The sequence below is a fragment of the Capricornis sumatraensis genome, chromosome 2, assembly GCF_032405125.1.
Source record: "Capricornis sumatraensis isolate serow.1 chromosome 2, serow.2, whole genome shotgun sequence".
NCBI lineage: Eukaryota > Metazoa > Chordata > Mammalia > Artiodactyla > Bovidae > Capricornis > Capricornis sumatraensis.
In genome coordinates, this window is record NC_091070.1 from 144,261,689 (window position 1) to 144,283,529 (window position 21,841).

The following is a 21,841-nucleotide window of genomic DNA, read 5'->3' on the forward strand; positions in this document are numbered from 1 at the left end:
CACCTGAGGCCAGACAAAAGGAACCCGATAAACTCATCAAGAAACTTACCCTGGATGAGATTAAAGGAGTACAGGTCCTAATGTTATCAGCAACCCCACCCTTGAGCTATTGCTGCCTAACTCTTCATTAAATCCTCCTTAAATCCTCCTTGGCTGGAATTACACAGTTTTTGAGGCCAGAAGCCCACTGTGTCCCTCTCTGCCTGGCAAAGAAATGAAGCTTTTCTTTTCTAATTCAATCAAAACCCTCTCTCTGAGATTTGATTTGGCATGTAAGAAGGCTGAGTTTTTGGCATCAATATGAGGCTAATTCCTCATTGATGAAGTAGTTTTAATGATTCAGGTCAGTTCAGTCCTCTGTAAGTCCAACTCTCTGCGACCCCATGGACTACAGCACACCAGGCTTCCCTGTCCATCACAAACTCCTGGAGCTTGCTCAAACTCATGTCCATCGAGTTCGTGATACCACCCAACCACCTCATCCTCTGTCATCCCCTTCTTTTTCTGCCTTCAATCTTTCCCAGCATCAGGGTCTTTTCCAATGGGTCAGTTCTTTGCATCAGATGTCTAAAGTATTGGAGCTTCAGCTTTAGCATCAGTCCTAATGTATATTCAGGACTGATTTCCTTTAGGATGGACTGGTTTGATCTCCTTGCAGTCCAAGGGACTCTTTTCCAACACCACAGTTCAAAAGCATCAATTCTTCAGTGCTCAGCTTTCTTAATGGTCCAACTGTCATATCCATACCTGCCTACTGGAAAAACCAGAGCTTTGACTAGATGAACCTTTGTTGGCAAAGCAGTATCTCTGCTTTTTAATATACTGTCTAGATGGTCATAGCTTTCCTTCCAAGGAGCAAGCATCTTTTAATTTCATGGCTGCAGTCACCAAGTACAGTGATTTTGGAGCCCAAGAAAATAAGTCTGTCACTGTTTTCACTGTTTCCCTATTTGCCATGAAGTGATGGGACTGGATGCCATTATCTTAGCTTTTTGAATGTTCAGTTTCAGTCCAGCTTTTTCACTCTCCTCCTTTACTTTCATCAAGAGGCTCTTTCGTTCCTCTTCACTTTCTGCCATAAGGGTAGTGTCATCTGTGTATCTGAGGTTATTGATATTTCTCCTGGCAGTCTTGATTCCAGCTTGTGCTTCATCCAGTTCAGCATTTTGCATGATGTACTCTGCATATAAAGTTAAACAAGTAGGTTGACAGTATACAGCCTTGATGTACTCCTTTCCCAATTTGGAACCAGTCCGCTGTTCCATGTCTAGTTCTAACTGTTGCTTCTTGACCTGCATATAGATTTCTAAGGAGGCAGGTCAGGTGGTCTGGTACTCCCATTCTCTCTTTCAGAATTTTCCACAGTTTATTGCGATCCTCACAGTCAAAGGCTTGGCATAGTCGATAAAGCAGAAGTAGATGTTTTCCTGGAATTCTCTTGCTTTTTCGATGATCCAATCGATGTTGGCAATTTGATTTCTGGTTTCTCTGGCTTTTCTAAATCCAGCTTGAACATCTGAAGTTCTCGGTTCACGTACTGTTGAAGCCTCACTTGGAGAATTTTGAGCATTACTTTACTAGTGTGTGAGATGAGTGCAACTGTGTGGTAGTTTGAACATTCTTTGGCATTGCCTTTCTTTAGGATTGGAATGAAAACTGACCTTTTCCAGTCCTGTGGCCATTGGTGAGTTTTCCAAATTTGTTGGCATATTCAATGCAGCACTTTCACAGCATCATCTTTTAGGATTTGAAATAAATCAGTTGGAATTCCAGCACCCCCACTAGGTTTGTTCGTAGTGAGGCTTCCTAAGGTCCACTTGACTTCACATTCCAGGATGTCTAGCTCTAGGTGAGTGATCACACCATCATGGTTATCTGGGTCATTAAGATCTTTTTTGTATAGTTTTTCTGTGTATTCTTGCCACCTCTTCTTAATATCTTCTGCTTCTGTTAGGTCCATACTGTTTCTGTCCTTTATTGTTCCCATCTCAACATGAAATTTCTTCCCTTGGTATCTCTAATTTTCTTGAAGAAATCTCTAGTCTTCCCCATTCTATTGTTTTCCTCTATTTCTCTGCATTGATCACTGATGAAGGCTTTATCTTTTCTTGCTATCCTTTGGAACTCAGCACTCAGATGGGTATATCTTTCCTTTTCTCCTTTGCCTTTCACTTCTCTTCTTTTGATGGCTATTTGTAAGGCCTCCTTAGACAACCATTTTGCCTTTTTGCATTTCTTTTTCTTGGGGATGGTCTTGATCACTGCCTCCTGTACAATTTCACAAACCTCCATCCACAGTTCTTCAGGCAGTCTGCCTATCAGATTTAATCCCTTGAATCTATTTCTCACTTACATGGTATAATTGTAAGGGATTTGGTTTAGGTCATACCTGAATGGCCTAGTGGTTTTCCCTATTTTCTTCAATCTAAGTCTGAATTTTGCAATGAGGAGGTTCATGATCTGAGCTACAGGCAGCTCCTGGTCTTGTTTTTGCTGACTGTGTAGAGCTTCGCCATCTTCAGCTGCAAAGAAATCCTTTAAGGATTAATAATAATAATGTATTTATAGTGCTTAAGACTGTGCCTGGACTCATCATAATATAAATATATACAAACTGTTTGCTATTGCAAAGCTCAAGTCCTTTACACTGTGAGACTAAACACCAGCCAGAGAGATTGATATGTTGAATTGGTAGATTATAAATAAGCACACTGAAATATTAGAAAGCTAATATAGTATAGTGGATGAGAATCTAATTGCCAATGCAGGGGACATGGGTTCGATCTGTAGCCTGGGAAGATTCCACAGGCCGTGGAGCAACCAAGCCTGTGTGCCACAACTACGATCCCCTGCTCTAGAGCCCTCGAACAGCAACTACTTAAGTCTATATATCTAGAGCCTGCGCTCTGTAGCAAGAGAAGCCACCAAAATGGGAAGCCCAGGCACCACAACCAAGAGTAGCCCCTGCTCGCCACAACCAGAGAAAGCCCGCGCATAGCAACAAAGACCCAGTGCAACCAAATAAATAAACATTTAAACACCGTGAGAGAACAGTCATTATAGCACCCCAGTAGCACTTGACATCAGGTTATTACAGTATAATGCAGATACAAATGTCATAATGAACCTGCATCATATGATGAAGCTTCAAATCAGTGTTCATGGATTATGACAGCAGGAAATGTGTAAATTATTTGAAAAATTCCCATCAGAAATTATTAAATTTTAAAAAAGTCAGACATTTAAATGTCACATATCAATTATTTTGAAAATTCACTTATGTAAAACTGATCACCCATTACAGGTAAATGAGTTGTTTCCTTTTTAAAAAAAGAAAGGATTTCAAAACATAATCAAATCAGAATTCTTAAAATTATATGCCAGGGAACTGTCATTCATTCAGGGAACTGTCGTAACTTGCAAAGCATGGTTTATTACAAAAGGAATTATATTTGAGATTTCATTTTCTTTTGAAACTTATTTTAGCAGTATTTGTAAATATGCCTTGTATATTCAAAATGACTATTAGACATCAGTGTTTTATGTAGATACAGTAATGATTATGTAACCATATAATAAATATGTCAAGAAATATGGAACATAAATTTTCTTAGACTAGTTTAAACTATCTATATATATGATCATTCAATTTATTTATAATAAACTCTTTATCAAAGTCTTTTTTGGATATCAACACACAAGCTCATGAAAATATAAGAAAGTATCTCTTTAAAGTATCTTAAAAATCTGTTCTTCTGGGATTTGGCAAGCTGTGATTACACTTTTCAAGATGTACAGAGTTCTACTGTAACTACTTCTTCCTTCATTCCATTCCCCTCCTCTATACTGATAGGAGAAAACTAGCTATTACCTAAGATGTTCAATCTTACAGAGAGGTCTTTTCTAAGATTCTGAACCTGGGAATATTTGAGCAAAATCAGCTTAGGGATATAGAAAGAATGACCTCCCTAGATGGTCACCTCTAGATACCTGGCCTAAACTGAAAAACTAATATTTCGAAAATGTAACTAGAGAAATGAATTTCAAAATGATAATGCTGATTGATTCAGGGCTAGACATCATTTCCTAAGCCTGTCTAAGAATCGTTTCCACTCTACGCAGAGTGGTGACTGAGCCCCCGCTTAAATTTGTCCAGTATTCATCAGAACAATCACACCCACCTAAGCCCTATCAAAAAGTAAGGGAGAAGTGGAAGCTGGAAAAGACAACTAAAGCAGTAAAACTCAGTACACTAAAGGGCTGACGACACTGGTGGGAGAATTAACCTCGGAAAGGTAAAAAAGCCATTCCCCACCCACCAAGTTGAAGAGAAAAGATTTTAAAGCCAGTGAAAAATAAGTTAAAGGATTACTTACCACCAAGGTGGGTGCTGTCAATAATCCCCAAGCGAAAAACTCCAAAAAGATGACGATAACTGCATGATAAACACTAGGAGAACCTATTCCTTGAGGCTACAAAAACAAAGAGTTTGAAAAGTTAACAGTGTACTCCAGAATTACCAACAGTAATGACAACAGTCGACAAATATCCACGGAGAACATACATGCAATAGATACTCTGCCAAACATCAGGACAGTTCACTGTCCCTGTCCTCAAGATGATGGAGGCATACAAAGAAACAAATAAATACATTATGTAAACACCATCTGCAATGGGAACAGGAAGTCCGGGGTGGGGGTGGGGGGGATGTCAGAACACCAGGAGGAAGGCTGGAAGAATGGAAAGGAGGTAGGTGAGGAGTAGGAGAGGGCAGGAGGACAGCAGTAGTCAGGGAAGCTTCTTGTGCAGTGGTGGTAATGGCTGAGAGCAGGAATCACAGGACTCTACACCCAGAGCACGGGCTGCGTGCTCAGAGTACTGAGAGACGAGCTAGAGGCACACAGGGCTAACTTCCAGGCTAAGGAGTCTGCTCAGTTCTGAAGGCAACGGGGAGCCACTAAAAGATGTTAAGTAAGGCTCATGATCAGATGAAAGTTTTAAGAAAATATCATCCTGGCAAAGGTATAACAGATAGATTAAAAGGGGGAAAAACAAAGGAAAGTTATGAGACTACTGCACTGATTGCAAAACATAAATGAATTATGTTGCAAGAATCTTAACAGATACCAACATGATTCAAAAGCAGAAAAGTTCTGAGCAGTATGTGAGATCTGGGGTTTGATACACACAAGAAAGACAATATAAAATCAACTTTACACTTTAGTTCAGTTGCTCAGTCATGTCCAACTCTTCGATCACATGGACTGCAGCACACCAGGCTTCCCTGTCCATCACAAACTCCTGGAGCTTGCTCAAACTCATGTCCATCGAGTTCGTGATACCACCCAACCATCTCATCCTCTGTCGTCCCCTTCTTTTCCAGCCTTCAATCTTTCCCAGCATCAGGGGCTTTTCCAATGGGTCAGTTCTTTGCATCAGATGCCTAAAGTATTGGAGCTTCAGCTTTAGCATCAGTCCTTCCAATGAATATTCAGGATTGATTTCCTTCAGGATGGACTGGTTTGATCTCCTTGCAGTCCAAGGGACTATTCTCCAACACCACAGTTCAAAAGCATCAATTCTTCAGTGCTCAGCTTTCTTAATGGTTCAGCTCTCACATCCATACCTGCCTACTGGATAAACCAGAGCTTGGACTACATGGACCTTTGTTGGCAAAGTAATGTCTCTGCTTTTCAATATGCTGTCTAGATGGTCATAGCTTTCCTTCCAAGGAGCAAGCGTCTTTTAAGTTCATGGCTGCAGTCACCATCCGCAGTGATCTTGGAGAAAATAAGTCTGTCACTGTTTTCATTGTTTCCCTATCTATTTGCCATGAAGTGATGGGACTGGATGCCATTATCTTAGCTTTTTGAATGTTCAGTTTCAGTCCAGCTTTTTCACTCTCCTCCTTTACTTTCATCAAGAGGCTCTTTCGTTCCTCTTCACTTTCTGCCATAAGGGTGGTATCATCTGCATATCTGAGGTCATTGATATTTCTTCCGGCAATCTTGATTCCAGCTTGTGCTTCATCCAGTTCAGCATTTTGCATGATGTACTCTGCATATAAAGTTAAACAAGTAGGTTGATGGTATACAGCCTTGATGTACTCCTTTCCCAATTTGGAACCAGTCTGCTGTTCCATGTCCAGTTCTAACTGTTGCTTCCTGACCTGCATACAGAGTTCTCAGGAGGCAAGTCAGGTGGTCTGGTACTCCCATCTCTTTCAGAATTTTCCACAGTTTGTTGTGATCCCCACAGTCAAAGGCTTGGCGTAGTCAATAAAGCAGAAGTAGATGTTTTCCTGGAATTCTCTTGCTTTTTCGATGATCCAATCGATGTTGGCAATTTGACTTCCGGTTTCTCTGGCTTTTCTAAATCCAGCTTGAACATCTGAAGTTCTTGGTTCACGTACTGTTGAAGCCTCGCTTGGAGCATTTTGAGCATTACTTTACTAGTGTGTGAGATGAGTGCAACTGTGTGGTAGTTTGAACATTCTTTGGCATTGCCTTTCTTTGGGATTGGAATGAAAACTGACTTTTTCCAGTCCTGTGGCCACTGCTGAGTTTTCCAAATTTGTTGGCATATTCAATGCAGCACTTTCACAGCATCATCTTTTAGGATTTGACATATATCAGTTGGAATTCCAGCACCCCCACTAGCTTTCTTCATAGTGATGCTTCCTAAGGTCCACTTGACTTCGCACTCCAGGATGTCCAGCTCTAGGTGAGTGATCACACCATCATGGTTATCTGGGTCATTAAGATATTTTTTATATAGTTCTTCTGTTTATTCTTGCCACCTCTTCTTACTATCTTCTGCTTCTGTTACGTCCATACAGTTTCTGTCCTTTATTGTGTCCATCTTTGCATGAAATGTTCCCTTGGTATCTCTAATTTTCTTGAAGAATCTCTAGTCTTTCCCATTCTATTGTTTTCCTCTATTTCTTTGCACTGATCACTGATGAAGGCTTTCTTCTCTCTCCTTGTTATTCTTTGGAGTTCTGCATTCAGATGAGTGTATCTTTCCTTTTCTTCTTTGCCTGTTGCTTCTGCTAGCAGTATCTTACACTGCTGCTTACAGGTATCTTAAGGATTACTTCAGGGCTTCCCTAGTGGCTCAGTGGTAAAGAATCTGCCTGTCAATGCAGAAGAAAACAGTTTGATCCCTGATCTGTGAAGATCCCACATGCTGTGAAGCGGCTAAGCCCATGTCTCTCAAATACCGAGTGTGTTCTCCGGAGCCCAGGAGCCACAACTGCTGAAGCCTGCATGCCCTAAAGCCCATGCTCCACAGCAAGAAAAGCTACTGCAACGAGAAACCTGTCAACTGCAACTAGAGAGTAGCCCCTGTCATAGCAACTAGAGAAAAACTTGCACAGCAACTAAGACTCAGCACAGCCAAAAATAAGTAAATAAAATCATATTTAAAAAATTACTTCAATTGTTGGACTTTGTGTTTCTAAAGACAATACTAAATTGATAGAAAAGCAAACGACCTGTAACATTAACTCTGTCTCCATTGACAAGTTTGTGTAACAGAAAAACAAGTTTAATCAATACACATAACAATCTCATAGTTAGGTTTTAAAAATACATTTGTTAGAGGAAACACTGACTGACACCAGCCACCGTGGCCAGGCAAGATAGCAGTCACTTGCATAAGCTGTCTTAACAAAGAGGTCCTGGTAAGGAATGCAAACTAACAAGTTATCACCAGTCAAAAGAATTTGCAAGAAGTCAAAAGAAGAGCAGAGACACCAGCCCCTGTGTCCTACCAACCTGCGAGTCCTTCTCACTAGAATCCACCTTGGCTGAGCGATGCATGAACCACCAGGACAGACCCTGAGTCAGAATGACTGGCCAGTGAAAGTGAAGTCGCTCAGTTGTGCCCGACTCTTTGCAACCCCATGACAGTGGCCTGCACCAAGCTTCTCTGTCCATGGGATTTTCCAGGCAAGAGTACTGGAGTGGGTTGCCTTTTCTTTCTCCAGGGAATCTTCCCGACCCAGGGATCCAACCCAGGTGTCCCGCATTGTAGACAGACGCTTTACCGTCTGAGCCACCAGGGAAGTCCTGATGACCCGAAAACAAACCCCATCACCATAACTACCCAAGACTGAGAGCCAGGTGGCAAAGCAACCTTCTTGGGCTCTCGGACCCTGCTGGTCTCTGCCTAGGCACCCCTTCCCAATAAAGTCTCCTACTTTGTCATCACGTGTGTCTCCTCAGACAATTCATTTCCAGTGTCAGACAAGAACATACACTCTTGGACCCTGAAGGGGTTCCTCTTCCTGCAACATATTCAACATACTCAGTCTTATGTGCAAAATATTAACACTGTTTGGATTTCTCTGTACACTAAAAATGGTGCTACATCATTTGAAAAAAGTAGATGTCTCTCCCAACCTGCAGAATTTAGGTACCTGGAAACCCCCTTAGTAGAACCTGCAGCTGAGGAATTAGATTCAACAGAGATGGGGTGGGATTTGGGAGACATAAGAGTTGAAGGTCCATGATGAGGAATGAGTTTGTACAAGACTCATTCAACAAACACAGAGCACCAGAGGTGCTAGAAGTAAAACACACTCCTTGATCTCAGGAGCTCAGTCTAGAGAGGAAGAAGTCTCACTATAATCATCTGCTTATAGAAAACTGCAATAAAAGCGATATTAATCCATACAAGTTAGGAACCAAGAAAACGTTATTGCAAGACAATGAAGTAGTGTGGACAATTACATTAGAGAAAAAAAACCAGATGAAGTAAACAACAGCCATGACAGTTAAAGGTTAAGGGAAGAGAGAAGAGATGGCTCTATCCTTTGTTAAGGAGGTTCTTGTCTTCACTCTAGAGATACAGGAAAACCACTTAAGGGTTTTAAGCAAGAGAACTGAGTGATGAGACCTGCATTTGTCAATACGTTGTGGTGATTTTCTAAAGGATGTAACTGAACAGCAAACTGCACACAGAAGCAAGCTATTTGAATCAGTTCACACACGAGATGATGAAGGCATGAAATAGGGGTGTGGCATGGACGATGGAGGGGAGGAAATGGACATGAGAATTCAGGATTTGAAACAGAGAATTTGACAAACGTGAGAAGGAGAGTCAAGGCGACTTTCCAGTTTTTTAGTCTGGTTTTCTACTAGTGGAGGCTGGTAGCTTCCTAGCTTGTCTTCCCCTAGAAGGCTCAAAATTACTTCAGATTCTATATAAGAGATAGCCCTTGCACTTAAAACATTTCTACTGTCCTTTGAGGGCTGACTAAAACAATTAGACATTAGCAAATATGATGTTTGAAACCACCAGAGTAGGTGAGATAGAGTGTAAAAAGACAGGGGGACCAGCTTAGTCAAGAATCACCAAGTACAGGGGTTAGGGGCATCAGGCATACAGTCAGAAATCCATGTATAAATTCACAGCCAGCCCTCTGTATCCAGGCTCTCCCATCTGCAGATTCAACCAACTGCAGACCATGTAGTATGCATTATTGGGGGGAAAAAAAAAATCCATATATAAGTGGACCCATGCAGTTCAAACCCACATTCATGGGTCTACTGTATTGGGCAGACGAAAAGGAACTCATGAAAATAAAGAAGGAGCCAGCAGAGAAATATCAGGAGAATCAAGAGAATACAGTGTCACAGGTGACAAAGGAGCAGTTTTAGAGAGGAAACAATAACGCCCAGTACCAAACAGAGCAAGTATAGTAAGACAAGGTTAGGGAAAAAGTCCGTAGGATTTAGTAAGCTCCAAACTAGTTTTGTTCATCATCACATATATTTAATACCTATTAGAATACGTAGAACTTCTCAGGGCCTTTAACACACTAATGCATATTACGAATCTCCAGAAAGCTACAGTATGCACTGGTTTCCAAATGTGACCATGAAATCCTTCTGTCATACAAAAGACGGTATGTCAAGAACACCTGAGTTTCTTAGAGAACTGTCTGGGAAATGCTAATGAACAGTAAGATGATAATTACATGACAATGTGTATAAATATACACATAGAGCCAAAAGCCTAGAAGAAAATAAGCGTGTTAAAAGTGGCTGCTTCAGTGAAGCAATCTTAATCACCCAAGGACAGAGCTGGGAAAACTTCACAGAGAAATACGACAGGTAGTGGGGATGGAGCAAACTGTATAGATACAAAACATCTTTCAGAGACAGTGTAAGCCCTCAGTTTGGGGACGACTAGATGTAGCAGAGGAGGGCAGAGAAGATCGAAGATGAAAAGATTTCAGCTTCTGCCTAGTCAGTTGGACAGTGAGGAAAGCAGAAAGAATAAAAGATCAATTCGTTTTAGGCATATTGATCTGAGAAAAACATGGAGAGCATTCGCTGAATTTAAAGAAAACGAAGTAAGATGCGAGAAACAGCAGAAGATTAATATCTTACCTAGGTAAAGCATTCATGAAAACCAATACAAAAGCACTTAAGACACTATAAAGAATAGAAACAATTTACAAAACAGCTCATAAAATTCTATCACAGAAATAACCACTCAGAAAAAGTTTCACCATAAAGATGTTCATAGCAGAATCACTTTTAGTAGGAAATACATAAATCTAAACGTTCAACCTAATTATATATCCTATAATCAAATCATGGTATATAAATCATAGAATAATATGCAGTCAAAAACTGTTTATGGAGAATCTATAATGACATGTAAACATGTTTATGACAATGTTATATTAAAAAAAAATCAAAGCAGGATATAAAACTGTATATGTAGAATAATTTCAACTGTGAAAAACAAAATAAAAATCTCAACGTTAATAGTGTTTATACTAGGTAGTGATTTTAAGTGACATAAAATTATTTATTATATTGTTCTGAGTTTTCTAAACCTTTTCTAATAGGCATGATTGTACTTTACATAAGAGGAAAACGTTTTATTTATCTAAGAGAAAAACTACTGTGTAAAACTAGAATGGAAAAAGATAGGTAGTTGTATATGCTTGGCCCTCCTAAGCCATTCTCTCATACGTCCCCAGGGGTGGGAGAAAAAAGTGTGTGTGGGTGTCTGTGTAAGATGGCATGGAAAAAACTGTAGAAACTTCTTGATTAATCCAATACTTTAAAGCAGGGCAGAGGGAGAGAGAGTTCCTTGCCCCAAGGGACTGGTAATTTTGAGAGCTATTATTATATACATATCTCTCTATCCTGTTTTAAATAAATTCAAAAGTAATATAAGATCTTAATAAAATTAACAAATTTTAAAAATATTTTGCTAGTCTGTAATTACAAAAAGTTCGAGGTAGGACTTTTGACATAAGGCGGTAGGTTTAATGGAACAGCAATCCAAAATCAAAATTCCAGGACAATTTGGAAAGAATACAAGGGTCATGGCCTGAGGAGAAAGACCAGGGAAAGAGGGTTAACAGACAGGTTAGGCGGAAAATATCTGACCAATGTTTATAGCATCAAGACTACAAGGTTCAGCATAATGAGACCATATCAACGGATGAGATTTGAGGATTCTTGAAAGAATTAAAGAGGTACAATGTGAAAAATTCTGGATAAACGAACACATACCCAACCCCAAATGCCAAGATATTCCACCTAAAAACACAATAATTATTGTATAAAAAGTCCATTCAGCTGAGTAACTTCTTTCTTATGGAGGCATGAGACATGGTTCATCACATACACTTTTGGCTAAGCCTTTTAAAAATCTGCTTATTCTTCTATCCTTTAACACTTGATAACTTTTACAGTTGCATTCTGCTTTGTAAAGTAGCTGTTTCATTTTATTTAGGCTAAACTTTACCTTTCTCGTGCTCATGCTCTCTGAGGCAGGCCCTATGCTTTATTCGTCTACAGTCTAGAGCATGCGACACATGCACGGCACGGAAGTGCTTAGTAAGTGTCTGTAGAAATGAAATGAATTACTCTGCAAGTCTCCTCTACCTATCACTTCAGGTATTCAGTATATGGTTACTGCATTTAAAACATGTTACAAGGGCAATACATCCATGAATGAAATTTGCAACTTCTCCCCATCCTCTATCCTCTGATGGGGCTTCCAAGTGGCGTGGAGGTGAAGAAGCTGCTTGCTAACGCAGGAGATGCCTGAGACATGGGTTGGATCCCTGGGATAGGAAGATCCCCCGAAGGAGGGCATGGCAACCCACTCCAGTATTCTCGCCTGGAGAATCCCATGAACAGAGGAGCCTGGCAGGCTACAGCCCATGGGGTCACAAAGTCAGATACGACTGAGTGACTGAGCACACACACACACACACCCTCTGATATCCCACTGTTCAATACTGTATCATCTCTCACATGGGTTTACTGTACATACACATGAGATTAAAACAATAAAAATCACTGAAGACTTATAATGATTTACATTCATAGTCTTATTTACCCCTCCTAACCTTTCAAGTTACATATTACTATCTCCACTTTAGAGTCCACTATAGCTAGTAAGAGATGGAGCAGTCAATTCAGGCAACTGCAGAGCTCAAGTCTGGAGCTACGCTAGTTTCAGTGGTTATGCACTGCATGTATTATCATCACAGACTGTTATTCACCTAGGAGTAGGGATTCAACCTTAACCATGTTAGTATCTCTCTGCATAGCTCAATGCCTAAGATGGAAAGGGTATTTCATGCTCATGGATTAGATAACCCTTATCAAGAGAGACATTAAGCTATCAGATGACTTAAGTAAGTCACTTTACCTCTCTTAGCAATTGGGGGGTAAACTATTAATTTCCTACCTAAATCCTCATCTAATTCTCCAATTCCAAGTCTATAATTGCCCAATAAATATGAGTTTATGAATCCAGCAGTTGTTATGGAGAATACTGACTGTAATAACTTACGTTACAGTCCTATCAACGAATCGGGGACTTATACAGATTTTTGGCCAGGAGAAAGAAGTCCACTAGTAACTGGGCATTATAATCCTACTTGTTAAATGGATGTTACCATGTGAGAAAAGCATAAGAATAAGCGAAACTGAGGCTCTTTTTTCAAAACAACGGCCTAGACTATTAAAAAAAATCAACTGATATTTTTTAAGCTTAAAAACCAAACAAAAAGCTATTCTAGACAGAAGATACATGGCAACTAAACATAATAATTCTACATCCAAAAAAGACTATAAAGTAGTTATTAGGATTATTGGGGAAATGTGACTATGAACTACCCAAGAGTGTTTACTACCCAAGTGTATTTTATCAATGTTAAATTTCTGAACATGGTGATTATATTGTAGTTATGTGGTTCAACTCAGTTCAGTTCAGTTACTCAGTCGTGTCTGACTCTTTGTGACCCCATGGACTACAGCACAACAGGCCTCCCTGTCCATCACCAACTCCCAGAGTTTACTCAACTCATGTCCACTGAGTTGGTGATGCCATCCAGCCATCTCATCCTCTGTCATCCCCTTCTTCTCCCGCCTTCAATCTTTCCCATCATCAGGGTCTTTTCAAATGAGTCAGTTCTTCGCATCAGGTGGCAAAGTATTGGGGTTTCAGCTTCAGCATCAGTCCTTCCAATGAATATTCAGGATTGGTTTCCTTTAGGATGGACTGGTTGGATCTCCTTGCAGTCCATGGGACTCTCAAGAGTCTTCTCCAACACCACAGTTCAAAGGCATCAATTCTTCGGCACTCAGCTTTCTTTAAGTCCAACTCTCACATCCATACATGACTACTGGAAAAATATCCTTATTCTTAGGTGATACTTTTAGGGATAAAGTATCATGATGTCTACCACTAATTCAAATGGTTCAGAAAAAAAAAGAAAAAGAAAAAAGCATGCACAGAGAAAGGAAAAACAAATGCAGCAAGATGTGAACAACTGTTGAATCATGAATCTATGGGATAGCCAAATAAATATTCATTATGTTATTTTTGCAACTTTTTGTAGTTTTGAAAATTCTCAAAATAAAAGTTGGGGAAAAAATAACAAAAACCAAAATAAAGTATAAAGAATAACAATTTTGAACTTAAAATTTAATATTGAGAAGCTACTAATCAAGAATGAGAAAGATGGGAATTCCCTGGAGGACCAGCAGTTACAACACCATGCTTCCACTGCAGAGGGCATGGGTTTGATCCCTGGTTGGGGAACTAAGATTCTGCATGCCTTGCAGTGTGGCCACAACAACAAACAAACAAAAACAAATAATGAGGATAAAACAAATCTTCAGAAAGAAATGCTGAATCTTCTCTGAACAAAACATAACTAAGTTGACTAAAATAATTTAATGTAAAAGTCTTGTGTGTACACATACACACAAAAATGCTTAATCACACACATCTAAGACCTGGAACTTTTCGTGGAAGAATACTAAAAAAAAACAATTCCTAAAGAGTATGCTGTAACTGTAAGCTGCTCTCATAGGATCCTGACACATTATGGAATAACTGGAGGAAATAAGACTTTACTGCTAAAATTTGGTATCATGCAGTGTGTTTTCTTATTTTCTGTGACTTTAATCAGGCAAGGTAAGTTTCACTACATTTGTCACAGAAAGAAAACTGTTCCTTAATTTCTTCAAGGTATGAATCATTGTAAACATGCAAAGACACTACTATACTAATTAAGGGCCTTCTCGGGTGGCGCTAGTGGTAAAGAACCCTTTTGCCAATGCAGGAGACAGAAAAGACGTGGGTTTGGTCAATCATTGGGTCAGGAAGATCCCCTGGAGGAGGCCTGGCAACCCACTCCAGTTTTCTTGTCTGGAGAATCCCATGCACAGAGAAGCCTGGCAGGCTACAGTTTATAGGGTTGCAAAGAATCGGACACGACTGAAGTGACTTGGCAAGCATGCATACTAATTAAGTCACTTTGGCTTAATCTGCAGTGAGCCTTTAAATTACTTACTGACATGTTATGGATCAATTTTAAAGAGCTAGTCAATATTTGTATATTGTCAGAGAAGTGAAGAGGTATGGGTTAGACTGCTCCTAAATAGAATGAAATACACATAAATATTCAACAAGAATATAGTGAGATCAAGTTTTAACTTAAAAAAATTTAAAAAGATCTACAGCTTAAGATTGTTATTGCTACATATGATTTTTATTTTTTTGGCCACACCACACAGCACATGGATTTTAGTTCTCCCATTAAGGACCCAATCCACAGCTTCTGTATTGGAAGCATGGAATCTTAACAACTAGACCATCAGAGGAAGTCCCATGATTGTACTGTTTTGAGATAAATTTTGAAAAGATAAGTAAGATGACAGTCTATTGCAGCACTTTCTATTCTTAAGAGGAAAATATGTGGCTGGCTGTTAAATCAAGTTAAATCATCATTACATTAAATGCTAATCCTCATGAACACTGAATGGGTTACACAGTTGCAATAACTACAAACTAAGTTCACTAAAAAGGTAAAATAAAATTAAAAGTTAAAAAAAAACAACAACAAAACACAAAACCATTAACACAAAACTCAAACTGTCACCAATGTCTAGGATAGAGCTGAAGCTCAAGAATGGTCCTAGCATGATCTCTGATTACTCAATTTATATAGCTAAGTGATGAAATATCGACCACCTCTTGCTAAAAAGACTCCCTAAGAAGTATTTCCCGTGGTATAATTCATAACTGTATTTATACACTATTGAGAAAACAGAGCTATTATTAAGAATAAGCTACTGCGACCTGGTATTGAAAGAGACGAACCTATTTTAGGGATCATGATACATGTACCCTGGCTGAAACGGTCAACTGTTACTTTAACTGACACTTCCAATTCAAAATAATGCTAAAAGACAACTTCAGTTTTAAAATAACTGAAAATTTAAATCATATATACTTGTCAGAATGATTTTTGAGAAAAGCTATTCTTTTTCCTAAACTTCAACACTTCACTATAAGTGAATTTCCACAGATGATGATGGGAAGCAGGTTTTCAAACTATAGTAACACAAACTGGAAATATAAATGGAGAAAACTGCTTACTCATTTACCCCCAAACCCCAAAGCATGTGTTGACTCACAGAGGTAGACAGGTAAATCACTCATGGTTCTGCCTGCCACAAGCTTGCCACGGACATGTGTACATCCTGATGTTTCTAGGCAAAGGCTAGTGATATCAAAGAACTGCTTTCTGAAAGGCACCATGGCCCCCTTCCTGGCTTACTTGCACTCTAGGAACCAGTGGCCGCTCTCTGGGGGTTCAGAGAGCTATTCTGCAACTCCTTCAGTCACCCTAGCAGGTGAAGAGTGCAAAGGATCAGAGCTTAGGGCCAGAGTTCTGAAATGGTTTTTGACTCCTATTTATTGTGAATAAAATCAGAGAAATCAGGAATAAAAATCTGGTACTCTGCATCTCTGGGCATACTTGAAATGTCAATTCTACTTTCGTCAGGTACTTCGAATAAATTAATTCACATGTTCTTTACTTTCTATCTGATCTTTAAAGTCACTGTACCAATTCACTTGTGAAAAAAATCTACATTTTCTCGCTTTATCAGAGATGTAGTCTCTGTATTCACAAGACAATAAAAATCAGAATACAAAACAAGCAAACTTCAAAAATCATAAGGAAAATTCTATCTTTGATAATACAAATAACTCATGTAAATAACTCTGAGGCTCTTAGGCTCTACCAAGAACACTTATAAACAACCTGGAGGCTCAGTGGCAAAGAGTCTGCCTGCCAACGCAGGAGACGCAGGTTCCATTCCCGGGGAATCCCACGGACAGAGGAGTTTGGGGGTGGGGTGGGGTGGTGTACAGTCCATGGGGTTGCAAAGAGCCTGACACAACTTAGTGACTAAACTAACAACAAAACATAGTAATGAATTAACAACAAAACCAGAAGCATTCTAAAACGTCAGAATGCAGTTTTAATTTAACTTTCCTCAATGGTCTGCAATGAATAAGAGATGTGGCAAAATGTTACATACATTAAAACATAACTAAACACAGTAATCCTACATGTGCCTGCTCAGTGGCTTCAGTAGTGTCGGACTCTTTCGACCTCATGGAGCCCACCAGGCTCCTCGTGTCCGTGGCACAGTCTAGCAAGAATACTGGAGTGGGTTGCCATGCCCTCCTCCAAGGGATCCTCCCAACCCAGGAATCGAACCCATGTCTCCTGAATCTCCTGCATAGCAGGCAGATTCCTTACCCACTGAACCACCTGGGAAAGCCCAATTCTACGTGTAAATGCTTCCAAAAGCAAATTCACCGATAACATCACAGTTACTTTCATCAGTAAAATGGTATACACTAGATGACCGACAGTTAGAGTCACTCAGTCATAGCCGACTCTTTGTGACCCCATGGACTGTAGCCCCGCCCCAGGCTCCCCTGTCCATGGCGATTCTCCAGGTAAAGATACTGGAGTGGGTTGCCATGCCCTCCTCCAGGGGATCTTCCCAATCCAGGAGCAAGCCTATGTCTCCCACATTGCTGGGGGATTCTTTACCAACTGAGCCACCAGGGAAGCCCAGTAAATATTTATTTGATTTAACCTGTGAAACTATTCTTTAGTTACTTACGTTGTTTTCATACAAAACAACTGTTCTTAAACTTTCAGGAAGTATGAAGCCTGTATGGAATTTCCCTAGAAAGATGTACAAAGAAAATTTTACAAATAACTTCAGGGTGAATAAACCCAAGTTAAGAACTCCTGATATAGAATCACACACTCATATAATGTACCTTAATTGCGTACTACTCAAATAGACAACGTATTAGTCTTACCTAGGCTTCAGAGCCAACTGAAATACAATTTCAAGAAAAGAAAAACATTTAGTAACTTATGATTAACCTGGATTGTTTAGAAAGGTTCACTTCTTCAACTGTTAAAAACTACAACAAATATGTGCTAGGTTTTTGATAAATCATTAACAACTCATTACTAATTTTGCTTTACAAACATTACAACTGGCTGATCAAGCTTAAAAAGATGCCATTTGCAGGGGACGAAACAAAATAATCTTAACATTGTTGAACACTAGGAAGAAAATGGAAGGGGATCAGGTCAGTACCATTGGCCAGGGATGTGAAACACTGTTCAGAGCCTGTCATGTACGACCATACAGCCTCAGACACCAAGGTGTTCATAACAGTAATCTGATCAATTTTAAGTACAGAAGAAAAACAAATGTGATTTTAAAACAATTTTTATGACTATAATAATTATATGTATTTTCACTTATGGCTAGAGTAGATTAAAATACAAACAGTGTAAAAAAATTACCCTGGCACATCAAGAAACAGAAATATCCCCTGATTATATATAGGAATGAATAAAATTACACTAAAAAATGATCTTTAGAATCTGCTACTTATTTTTAAAAATCACTCTAAATGTGTTTTTATCACTTTAAATTCACACAGTAGGCCCTGTGGGATTAAACGATGCATAAACAAAGTCCCTATTCTAAAGAGGTATCCGGTGCTCTGAGAATGAAAGGGCAGCATAAGGGTACAAAAATGATGAATGATAACACCCCCATGCGCACATCCCTCAAAAGAAGCATTCATTTATTCTCTATGCCCTCTTGAAAACCTACTGCTGGGGTAAAAATTGTGTTTCGTGTCCAAAAGCAAACTATAAATTCACAACTTTAATAAATACCAAGATTAAAAAAAACAAAAACCTGTTCCAAATCTCACAAGATGTAATTGCTATAAAGTGAGTTAAAAAAAAACTTGAGAGGTAACAAAATGGAACTTTACAAGGAAAAAGGAAGTGTGCTTCCTGAACACAGCTTCTTTATCTTTTAGAAAGAATATTAATCTCAAATATTAATTGATTTTACAAAATACAATTTGCTGCTTCTATTTTGTTGATTTTTGTATGAAGAAATTAAAATATTAAGTCCTTATGACTGGTAAAGGCACGAGTGTTTTTTCAAGCCATTTCTCTCCCATCAATGAAGTTCTAACCAAGTTTGACAATTCATAACTGACGTAATCAAATGTTTTTAATGTTTAATTAAAACATGAGATCTGAGGACTTGAATTTCAAAGGTTCTTTTTTCACCAAATGTCCAAGCTACGACATCTATAGATTTGACAGTTACTAAAGGTATACAGACTTCCCTCGTGGCTCAGCGGTGAAGTGTCTTGACAACAATGCAGGACACCCGGGTTCGATCCCTGAGTCGGGAAGATTCCCTGGCAACCCACTCCAGTACTCTTGCCTGGAAAATCCCATGGACGAAGGAGCCTAGTAGGCTACAGCCATAGGGTCACAAAGAGTCGGAAACGACTGAGCAACTTCACTTTCACTTTCAAAGGTATATAATGAAATTGCTACATATGTCTCAGGCTTTCTAAATTTTAGCATACTGACTGGGCCATATTCTGAAATGTCCAAACCAAGTTGTCACTGATTTCAAATTAATTTAGCAAATCCTCAATGGTGGCCTAATTACACATTTAGCACTGTGCTAGCAATGGAGGGCTCTTAACAAACATGGAAAAAAGGAACCATTCCTGCACATTTCTCGAAAAAGTGAAACTATTCTACTTCAGAACTTGACATTAAAGAATGCAGCAAAGACCAGAGAGGAGCAACGAGGAATTTTCACCATTTAAAAAAAAAAAAAAAAAAAGGTGAGTTATTTTCAATTAAAAGGCCTACCTCCCCTGTCGGTTAACAACAGCACAATGCCTAAAGTTGATTTTGATGACACTATTTCTAAAAAGCAAAAAGAAAAATTTTCTCGTCTTCAATCTATCTTCCTTTCTAAGATCTTCTAACCCTCAGGCCATGATCAACTCTACCGAGTATTCCTGTTTTAAAATACACCAGGTGATTTTAAAACAAGAGGGTGGTAACTCTTCTTTCAAAACTACACACTGAAGTCTAGGCCCCGGGTGTCCTCCGTCACAGTCCCGACGGCGGAAGGCGAGGAGCAGAGCCCACCTTCGGACAGTGTTTACCGCACCAGACACAGCCGAGAGCAGGAGCACTGACCCCGAACGGCGTGGAGAAAGGGTGCGAGCGCACTACGGGGGCCCAGTGGGGTCGCCGCGCCAGATGCCACCCCGGGAGCAGCATACGGGAGGGCAGGGGTCGCTGCCGGCCGCTTCCAGAGAGCGGCCGCCGCCTCGCGGGGCCTGGACGGCGCCGACGAGGCTGCGAAGGCGAGGGGCGCGGCGGGCGGCGGAGCCCGGCGTCGATTCCTGCCCGCGGCGGCGGCGCGCGTAGGCTCGAGGCCGCAGGGCCTCCAGCGGCGGCCGGAGGGCAGGGCGGCAGGTGCGGGAGAGGCGGGAGCCTTCTCCATCCGGGAGGATGTGCCCCGGAGGCCGCAGGCCGGGGCGAGAGAGGAAAGAGCCGGGAGCCCGAGACACCGGCCCCGCGGGAGGGGTGGGGGCAGTCAGGGGCGACCGCAGGCGGCCGGGTCAGGAGCAGAAAGAGATCCGGCCCGGCACTCCCCGGCTCGGTACCCCAGCTCACCGTGCCTCCGTCCTTAATGATGATCTTTTTGGCCAGCATGATACTGCGGTTCGCGGCCCTTTTCTTCTTCTTCCCCTGGGTCATTTTACCATCCTCGATTCCTGGCGCTGCTGCAGCCACTCCCGGGGCGGCCGGCCCCAGCGGCGAGTGCCGTCCCGCTACTACTGCCGGGCCGAGCCGCTCGGGGCACCGGCCGCCATCTTGAGGGCCCGGCCTGCCTCCGGCGGCGCGTCACATCGTGCGATCGGCCGACGAGTGCGCTCCGCCCCGCCCACGTGACGCGCCCCGCCTGCTCGGCCGCCGGGCGGTCGGCGCTGGGGGGGAGGCTGGGAGGGAAGCGGGCGGCGCGCGGAAGGGCCACCTGCGGGCGGGCTGCCGGTGAAGGGAGCCCCTATGCCCTTCACTCGTTCAGGCCTCACCGCAACCCTGGGCGCTGGGGGCCGTGATAGAGCCCTTAACCGAGGAAGAATTGTAAGTTTCTGAATGTTACATGCTCGAGGAAATACAGCTGATACACAGTTATGCTGGAATTTCAACCAGGCGTCCTCAGCTATCAGGGCTGACTCCCGCTGTGTTCTGACCAACACAGGAACCGAAGGAGACGTTGAAATCGTTTTCCATAAATCGTGGGTAGCTGAAAGAGTGGAGATAAAATGAGTTTTCATTTGCGTGGCACGGGCGGCGGCTGAGGAATACCGGGAGCTCTACTGAAGCAAGCTTGTTTCCAGCAGCACCCTGGCCCCAGATGGGACCTTTTCTTTATTCCCTGCCAGTAAAAACTGATAGAACTTAGGGAGGAGAAGGGGACGGACGACAGAGGATGGGATGGTTGGATGGCATCACCGACCCAATGGACATGAGTTTGAGTAAACTCCGGGAGTTTGTGATGAACAGGGAAGCCTGGCGTGCTGCAGTCCATGGGGTCGCAAAGAGTCGGACACGACTGAGCGACTGAACTGAACTGAGGGCACCCTTTGTAGCCCACTACTTGTTTTACCCGGTTGTTTAAAAATCAATTTAATGGGGGAATTGCGAAAAAGAACAGCTGTCACAAGTGGACTATGGACTTCAGATTAAAGTATCACGATGTTAAATTTGATTGTGATGACTGTACTGTTATATAAAAGAATATCCTTTAACTTAAGAAATATACACCGGAGTCTTAAGGAGTGAAGGAATGTGATGCATGCTATGCTGCGTGTGTGCGTGTTAAGTCGCTTTAGTCGTGTGTGGCTCTTTGAGACCCTATGAACTGCAGTCCTCCAGGCTCCTCTGTCCATGGGATTCTACAGGCAAGAATACTGAGGTGGGCTGTCATGCCTCCAGGGAATCTTCTGGATCCATTGATCGATCCTGGGTCTCTTATGTCTTCTGCACTGGCAGGCGGTTCTTTACCACTAGTGCCACCTGGGAAGCCTGGTGATGCATACTGATGCTGCTGCT

The 21,841-nt window shown here is 41.3% G+C and overlaps 1 protein-coding gene across 1 annotated transcript in view; it reads right to left on the minus strand.

The window, feature by feature from the left end:
* The window catches only part of MFSD14A (major facilitator superfamily domain containing 14A), a 46,952-nt gene extending 26,362 nt beyond the window's left edge, over nt 1-20,590 (minus strand). The window contains exons 1-2 of the mRNA XM_068964258.1: nt 20,399-20,590; nt 4,377-4,472 (exon numbers count right to left, since the gene is read on the minus strand). Of these exons, the coding sequence (XP_068820359.1) occupies nt 4,377-4,472; nt 20,399-20,482 (180 nt within the window). The 5' untranslated portion in view covers nt 20,483-20,590. The remainder of the gene's footprint in view (nt 1-4,376; nt 4,473-20,398) is intronic.
* Nucleotides 20,591-21,841: the final 1,251 nt, after the last annotated feature.